Source organism: Spea bombifrons, chromosome 13, assembly GCF_027358695.1.
Source record: "Spea bombifrons isolate aSpeBom1 chromosome 13, aSpeBom1.2.pri, whole genome shotgun sequence".
NCBI lineage: Eukaryota > Metazoa > Chordata > Amphibia > Anura > Pelobatidae > Spea > Spea bombifrons.
This window is the reverse complement of record NC_071099.1, coordinates 18,629,354-18,638,641: the sequence shown is the minus strand read 5'-3', so window position 1 is coordinate 18,638,641 and position 9,288 is coordinate 18,629,354. Positions and strand designations below refer to the sequence as shown.

Here is a 9,288-nt window from a genome sequence, read left to right as displayed (position 1 = left end):
AAAGTTCATTGCGTCACCTATATTTATATCAACCATGGCAAAAGCACCAATGGGGAATCTTAGATATGACCACAGCAGGGAAGAATAAGAAGCAGTCAGCTCCAGACCTGAACAACTGCCCCTCCACCCTGAGATCAGGGCAAAAATCCTGAGATCACAAGGATTGGAGATTGGCACACATGGGAACTCTCCAAGGGAAAAGGGCCGCTTCTCCGGGTGAAATCACCCAATCCTCCAGGTTGTTGGAGCGGGATCCTGACATGGCCACACTCCCCACTCATTTCCCCTTTACATGGGGTTTGTTCCACAACGTCAGCGGGAACGCTTGCAATGTCATCAGGAATGCCCACCGACCTCAGCGGGACCACTCACAGAGCTTAAAAGCTCCTAGGTATGGACATTAGGTTTATTGTGACTGTTTAGGCCTATAGTTCACAATTAACGCATTTAAAATGTATTATTTTTACTTGTCCTGAACTGATGAGATCTAAGAAGATGAACCTTTGAACGAATGCAATGCCAACCCAGTGTGATGCTCAAAGCCTGTGTCTAAAACAGCAGCCATACATGAACGACGGAGCTCATGCAACCATGAGTAAGGAATCGAAAATAGTCGTTCAGTGTGAGGGAATCTGCATGTCTCAACCTAGAATTCTTGCTTGAGAAACCTTGCACATGCGTTTGTATTTTATTTGGCTTGGGGAAAAAAACCATATTACCTCTCAGGAGCAGCAGGGGGTCTTTAAATGAATGAAGCCTTTTCTGACTGAAAGGTGCTGTGAGACTGTATCCTATCCCTGGGATCTCCGCATGCTCTTTCCACCAGTAGGGGATGTAGCTCAGTGGTAGAGCGCATGCTTTGCATGTATGAGGCCCCGGGTTCAATCCCCGGCATCTCCACTTGGTTTTTTTTTTATATACACTTTACTGAGTGGGAGGTAGATAAAAGGAATAATCAGTCAGTAGAAGTTAATACAGTAAAGGAGTTTAAACATGCATTGGATAGGCAGCTTGAAAGCAGAGCCCTATTTACTCAAATTAAAGGTTTTTCTTAGTCTGTCAGTTCTAGTTTTTTCATAGCCTTTGAATATATGTATTTTAGGAAGCCCTGCATAAATGATTGTTGTACATTAATGCAAATTAATACTAATAATAATGGACATATGGCTATCCTGAATCTAAGATGAGACAAATGACTGATTAAGATATGCATCTTAAAAGCAGGACCAAAACAGATCAAAGGGTTCTTATGTAACATGTTATTCTTTTGAATTAATATGTTCGGTTAGTATCGCTGTTGTATTAACACCTTCTTGTCTTGCAGGAGATGCGTTCAGCCTCCCGGGCATTTGCTGTACACTCACCGCTAGCTCCAGCACACACTAGCTTGAGATTTCCAGGGAGACCCCTACGCACAGGGCAGAAAGAATGCCCACCCATTCCAACGGCAATCCCAACATTGATCAACTGCCTCAAGCACCCGAAACCTTAACAGCTTTCAGCAAACTAAACTTTGTTATAGAATGCATAGAAAGCATATTAAAGTAGGGGGACTGGGAAACAGTAACTCCTGCGAGTCACACTGAGAGATCCGAATATTCGGATCATGAATCCGATCATTTCACCGAATGATTCGAAATGATCCGATTCACTTTACTGATCCAAACTTCCGAGCTGAAATACAACTCTCCTCTGAACTCCTCGTTAGTAAAAAGACCCCTTGAGTGAACTATAACGGGTTTTTAAGCCTTTCCCAACAAGCTAAACAAATGTTACAGTCTATCAAGCACGTACCCCCAGTTGTGACATTTTGCCCATAAGGTACCCCTATCATCAGCTGTTTGCTGTCAAATACCATTAACTTCTTAATTTGAATAAGTACCTGCTGACTCTTCCCCATTATACATTAATAAACTCTTCTAACTAGATTGAGACTGAAATAACCAGTTTTCATCTCCATTTTTGTGTAACTCTGTATTAGCAAAAATGTTAGATATTATTATTATTATAAATGTATGTAAATTGTATTTTTTTTTTATATTTTCACAAATAAATTCATGACCCTGGACGAACAGATAAAAAAAAAGCAAAGAGGCATGTCTCACGCCATTATAAAAACCTAATGAAAAAAAATGTATATAAAACCAAGTTAAATGCTGCAGAAACAATAACTTAAAAAAAATACAATATGAGAATACTAGACGTGGGGTGGTTGAGGTAGGAGGTTGTACAAATAAATCTTCTTCAGGGGGAGCTATGACCCCACACCCCCTGCCTCCATTCTGTTTAATAAGATCTCATTTAGATGTAAATAACCACTTACAGGAGGCTTCCAGATACTATTTAGTAACGGCCGGAGCAAGATATCAAGGGAAATGCCCATTTGATTCATCTCCGCAGGCCTCCTGTCTTGGAAAAAGGAGGTGTGGGCAAAGGGGGAGGTGGAAAGGGGCACAGAGGGAGGTGGGAGAGGGGTCTGTCTCCTGCATTGGTTTGGTTTTGTCCCTGACACCCACAGGTCAAGTCTGCATTAACCTCCATCCTGCTAATTTGCATGAAAATCAAACAGACGCTGCTGAATTTAGACATTTAAAAAACAGCCTAAATAAGTATATTTAACAAAAATAAATAATTTAAACCACCTATTCCCTGACATTTTCCAACAGCCTCCCACGAAACATGCATTAGAGTCTGTATCCCTTAATGGTGGCAGCTTTGTATATGTATCCTGGAGATTGAAAGATAATACCCCCCACACTCCTGCTTCACTCGATGTAAATAAATTGGCATTTCTCTTCATTTCACTTTGTCCCCTCTGAATTCTTGTTTTTCTCCTCCTTGGAATAATCAGATTACCAGAGTTGACCCCAAACACACTGAAAAGAAGTATACACTGTAATAAGAGCCACAATTATTAACCCCATGGGCTCCAAAGGGACTTCCAATTCACTGGTGTCCATGCGAGTCTAAAGGGTTTAATTCTATGTGGGGTCTGCTGCTAAAGTAATTACCTAATCCCTATTCTCCATGAATGTTTTCCACCATCTTTCAGAGGACAATAAGGAAAAAGTCCTTTGGTCAAACAAAAACCTTGTCTTCCCTCTTAGATTGCTTTTTAAAAATGTAAACATTCCATACCCACATACTATATATTCTCACACATATACATCCTTAATTCCCCGACATATAAAGAGCTTTTGACCAACTCACTGTAATATTCTCAGGCATAGTATGAACTACCTGCTGCTAACCAAGATATGCTGTATTACCTTCCAATGCAATATTATATTGAAAAATTGGAATAGAAAAAAAAAATCTGAAAATAAACCTAAAAACCACTTTTTTTACTTTTCCAATTCAATGAAACCCTAAAGCAACACCATTTCTTTTATTTCACATTCTGTCTTTTTTTATATTTTTGTGCTAAAGTTGTATTTTGTTATGCCATTTTTTGCCCAAGGTCATTTAGGAGTGAGAGACTAAATAGTATGTGTATATATAAAAAAAATACACACATAGGTATAGGATACATAATGCATGCGTGTGTGCACAACACATATAGACTATATATAACACATACACATATTGTGTGTATAATACACATGCATGCTTTTTTCTTTTTGTTTTTTTTTTTTTAATACCCCAAGGTCTTGAGGTTCCTCCCCCCATTCTCTCTTTCCTCACTCTGCTCCTACTTACTTTCTTCCCACACATCTTGCTGGTTCTCATTCAGTATCTCTCTCTATGTAGCAGGCTGTCCCTGTCCTCTCATAGACATCTCCCTGACTCTCAGCTACATCAACAAAGCATTGTTTGGGTTTCCAGGAGCATTTTACCTAATTGTTAGGAAATTGCAATAAACTCCCAAAGAACAACGAACCCTACACTGGTTTCTTGCCTAAAACCACAAAGCACCAGCAATATTAACCTTGTTAGTGACCCTACCTCAACATTATCCAATGTGTAAAAACAAATGATAAGAAAGATACAATGTTTTCCAAAATATTTGTAACTCACACACACAAAAAAAAGCACAAGCAGCTGGGATACAACAAATGCTTTTAATGTCATCCTCTCATTAAATCAAAGTTCTCATAAAAAAATAAATACATATTTCGACTCTGCCCACAAAATGAGGTTTAACAAATATAATAAATTCAGTGTCTGGGGCACGCCTGAAGTAGTCTATTGATATGCACCGTGCCTGACCTGTGACTGTGAGAACAAGCAGCGCAATTTATGAAGCACCTTGAGGACTGGGTGAGGTGCAAGTCATACTCAGTAGGGCAGCACGGTTGGGTGGAGGATCCATTGTCTTTACTCACAGTTTTCCAATGGGAAAGATCTGAATTTTAGGCTGGGGGGTAGAGGTATGGCACTTCCTCCAGCATGCCAGCCCCACACTGGGTGAGCTCTGGAGACACTTTTGGGGTCCTTGGCCCTCAGAGAATAGGCCGGACAAAGGTCTCCATCATCTCCAAGAACCAAGGATGGAGGAGCAGGGAAATTGGTTAAGAAGCTAAATGGGGGCCGAGCTGGATCATGTGAGGAGCCGTTGACTCGCCCGGGCTGAGAACCAGCTCGCCTCCGTCCCTGCATTTTCTTGCCCCGTGACCCTGGCCTCCTGCCAGGTCTGCCTACTTTTCTCCGCCCTCCCTTTGGTTTGCGGGTAACCTTTGGGTGCAAATCCCTGAGATCTGTCCTGAATCCCCTGGCGTAACACCAGAGCTTGGACTTCCTGACCAGTCTGTCAAACTGCTGAGTCCTGGTCTCTGTCTCGGGTGGAGTTAAAGTCCTCTCTTCATCTTCTGGAGGGGGGTCTTCTGCCAGATCCTCAGGTTCTTCCTCTCTTGTGGCTTCGCAGGTCCGGTCCTCCTCGGGGGAGCCCAGATCACCGCTTTGCTGGCTCGGGGGCCACTCTGGCTGACTTAGCGTAAAAGAGACATATTTCTCCTCCCGGTTCCGCGTCACCAAGTGCCGGCTCCGTGGGTTAATGGCCGCAGGCCGGTACTTTTCACTGCTCTCCGAAGCCACGCTGCTATCAGACTCCGCGTCCGAACAGCTAGTGTGCTCTAGATTTGAGTCAGAGGCACTAGAATAACCCACTGATGTAACCGGGCTGTGCGGGGCACCGGGGAAAAGGTTGGACAGGTCATGTGGGAAGGAAGCTCTCCTTCTAGGGGACATGCAGGTCTTTTCGGGGGTCTTCTCGGAGTGTCCTTCATGCAGAACGTTGTCTCCAGCAGTCAGGATCTGGGGTCCCCAGGATGAGCAGAGGACGTGAAGATCCTCCCGGGATATGAGGCAGCATTGCACGGCTCGGCTGGGTACCGATCTTATCGCTTTGAGAGCCCGGAGCTCCCGCAGGTCACAGCGTCGGCTCTGGATCTGCAGTCTCTCCATGCGCCGGCACACTCGCCCCCGCGGAACTCCTCGTAAGGGACCGCTAAGTACCTGGGCCAGAGCGAACAGCTGCCTGCCACCCACTCGCAGGTACCCCAGTCTCATTCCTGCTATCTCCTGGTATCCGACTGGGGGCTCCATAACGTCCCATGTGGAGTACGACTCTAGGGGGTTGTGATCGGTGACCAGGTGGCCATTTAATCCCAAAATCAAAACCAGGTGAGTTGTTGCGTTTAGTAACGGGTGTTATGCAGCCCACGTGTAGGGCTGCCTAGCGGCGAATAGCCTGCTTAAAGGTGCAGCATCTCTGCGGAAAGTCGTGCAGCCGGTCCCGGTTTGGGTCAAGGGCGAGTCAATCGAGGAGTTAGTAAAAGCAACCGATCTGGGGGCAAAAGATGAAAAACGTATGCTGTATAACAGTGGGGTTAGTAGATAAACACGGAGTCCACAGGTTGGGTGGGTTAACAGTTAGTCCTTTATATCCGTGGATGAGCAGCTTGTGCGTGGATCCTCAGGATAAGTAGCCAGTGCGTGGGTTCAGTGGATCAGCAGCTAGTCCATAGGCTAGTGGATGAGTTACTAGTCCTTGGGTTCAGTCGGAGAAGTTACTGCCTGTGCTCTGTGGATGAGCGGTTAGTCCACGGGCTCCCTGCATGAGCGGCTACTCCTTGTGTTCCATGGATCACTCAAGAATCAGCGGGTAAAGTTGGAAGCCCACGCCAGCTAAAGTCACCCCTTTACTCGCCGGCTACAAGTTGGCACAAGCCCGGGTCTGGGTACCGTGTGCGAACCGTAAATAGCGCAAACTCTACACCCGTTCCGGTCTGCCCACTTTACACTATAAGAAAACCCTGCCAATCACTTCCAAACGCTCTCTCCTTATTGGCTACCTTTGTTAATGACATCACAACCCCCTCCCCAACAATGAAAAAAAATAAAATCCCCCCTCCCCCTGCACGAAAATTGTCACAAAGAAACTAAGCGCAGGGGGTGCGCTGGATAAATACATTCGTTAATAGGGGGTATTAGGTGATATGTCATTAAATATTAGGTGCTGGGGTCATGTATTACATATATTAGTTTTTAAAGACCCCCCCTCCCCAAATTGTCCCCTCCGCTTTCTGCGCTCAGATTTGTGCATTTGTCGGCTGGGCTGCTGCTGGTGTCCCCATTGTGTTCTCAAATGTCAGGATTTTATGAAGATTCGTTCATTTACTTTACATTTCTTTTGATTAAACAACAATTTACGTGTTAGTGTTCAATAAGTTTAGAGTGATGTTTTTAGCATTGCTTTTTCCATGATTTTGTTTATTTTGACAATTTATATAACGTCAATCGAAGCGTGTTTGTTGAAACTATGTTGCTATGTGTATATATATACATATATATATGTATACACACACATATCGATATAAATATATATAAATAGGAGTATGTGCCTATATGTACTAACAATCTTTGCAATAAATACACAAAATGTCTGATTAGGCTTTTAACACCAACTTGTGTAATTAAGAAGTTATATTTGATCTCTGACAGCTATCTTAATTTAAAGATTATTATTAACTCAACCTATATGTCTGTGAAAAAAAATAAACTCACACAAAAATAAACACAATATTGTGCAAAAAAACTGTAATTTAACATATCACTTGGCAATGTGTTGCACATCACAGAGGTGCTGATAGGGTTAATGCCTTCACTATGGGTAGGTCTGATGTTTGCATAAGCAGCAGTTGGGGTAGCAGGGCTAATCGTTATTTAAAGGCTCGCCTTCCTGTTTTGGTCACCAAGAATAAGGGAATTTAATTCTATCTATCTATCTATCGTATGTTATTATTATTATTATTATTATTATTATATCATACTAATAATATTTACCATTTTACTATTTATCCCATGCATTGTATTCAAATAATAATATCTTTGTTACAAAATTCCATGGATTTATACAAAGTTGAATATTTTCCATGTCTACTGGTCAGTATTGTGCAGTTAAATAATAAATCCTGGATTAAGTGGTTTAGCCCATATTTACTAACTTTCCAGGATATGATTGCCCAGGATGCAAACACAGCCTTTATTTGTCTGCAGATGAGTATAACTATATAAAAATCATAAAAAACAACAAAAACCTTTTCTCTAGCATAGTTACTAAAGATGCCCGTCCTGCTCTCCCATGCCATTCTATTTAAACCGATTTAAATAAGTGGAAGAGGGAAGTTTATTTAAAAGGAGGAGAAATATTAGAACAAGACATCATCATTTAAAGCTAGAGGGTCAGAGAGCATTAGGAGTACTGCAAGGAAGTTTTACTTTATAGAGAAGATAGTAGTAGCCTCCCATCAGAAGTGGTAGAAGCTAATACAGCAAGGGGCTTTATCCATGCATGGGATAGGCATAAAGCTATGATTAAGGTCTGATTAAAATCCACATTGCGGTGAAATGTTTTCACGGTTGCTGTAGTATTTTGGGTTATTAACTATGTTTCTATGACTGTCCCCTAAAGAATCAGCGTAAACTCACATTTAGACAGCTGGAATTGATGTTTTTTCCAAGATTTGAAGGACCCTGACATCTCACCTGTAGTTGGGTAAAATGATAGCACCTTTAGCTATGTGGGGGGGGCACTTATTAAATATAACACAGGGACACTGTAAGTTGTATGCAGTCCATCCCCATTTTCCATATTTCCACCGATTAAAGGGGGCTTAATTACTTACTTCCCCCAAGTAGTAACATCTGCCCCTGTACTGGCGTAACAGGTTAGCTGTGCTACTCTTGGTTAAAGGACTCCTACAGGATGCAGAAATATACAAACAGCTACTACCAGCAAAAATAGCATGCAGCCACATCCCTTAATAATATTCAAATATTTGTTTTATTTCACTTGGAAAATATGTCCCAAAATATATGCCGGCCGGTGCATGAACACAAGGAGGCAGCAGTATCCTACCGCCAATAAGCAGAACAACGCTAGAATAGTTTATACTTCATGCCAAATGAATGCTAAACATAACATTGTGTTTTAGGTTACATGCAATATGTAACCTAAAAATATAACCGCAAATATGTGCCTCCTCCAGATCCACCCAACAACCCATCTAAGGGTTTCCACTTTCATTTGGTTGATGTGCTATTTTTTTTCTTCTGTTTGTGGTTAAAATGAACACATACAAACACACATACACACACACATTATATATATATATACCATTCAGAAGTTTGAGGTCAGTTTTCATGCAATACGAGGACATTTCTATCTGTAACATAAAACATTGCAAAAGGGTTTTCTAACAATCAATTAGCCCCTTATAAACTTGGAATAACACAACGTACCATCGAAACACAATAATGATGGTTGCTGATAAAATACCTCTGTACTGTAGTCATTTACAACTTTAACAACGTCTGCGCTGTCTCTGATCCATTTAATGTTATTTTAATAGACACAATTTGCGTTTCCTTCAAAAACAAGTGACCCCAAGCTTTTGAATGGTAGTGTGTATTTATTTATTTTATATATATATATATATATATATATATATATATATATATTCCAATTATTCAGTACATTCTGTTTTGAAATCCATAGGAAAGATTTGTAAAGAACACAGAAAGAAAAGCCAGATTAACCCCTTGAGGGCGATATGCATTTTCCCACTCTAGCTTTGTGAATGTAATGTGTATGCTTATTCTTTTTTTGTGTTTTATTTCATTTCTCCTGCGGGAATGTGGTCACCTGAATAGGTACACAGCATTTGCATAGGTGAGGGCACTTGAGAACCACTCACATTTGGTGCCACAGTGGTTAAAAGAGTTGCCTGTCCTCCCACCAAATGCCATAATCTGCATATCATGTCGGTAATAGTGCTACTGGTTCTT

At 41.6% G+C, this 9,288-nt stretch overlaps 1 protein-coding gene and 1 non-coding gene across 2 annotated transcripts; one reads left to right on the top strand and one right to left on the bottom strand.

Annotated features, from left to right (window-relative positions):
• The first annotated feature begins 828 nt into the window (after positions 1–828).
• On the top strand, positions 829–900 carry TRNAA-UGC (transfer RNA alanine (anticodon UGC)). Its single transcript has one exon. It is a non-coding gene; the product is annotated as a tRNA-Ala (tRNA).
• A 3,148-nt stretch (positions 901–4,048) lies between these two features.
• On the bottom strand, positions 4,049–5,579 carry EPOP (elongin BC and polycomb repressive complex 2 associated protein). The gene has a single exon (XM_053453652.1). It carries the CDS (start codon positions 5,542–5,544, stop codon positions 4,318–4,320), a length of 1,227 nt encoding a protein of 408 aa, XP_053309627.1. The 5' UTR covers positions 5,545–5,579; the 3' UTR covers positions 4,049–4,317.
• Positions 5,580–9,288: the final 3,709 nt, after the last annotated feature.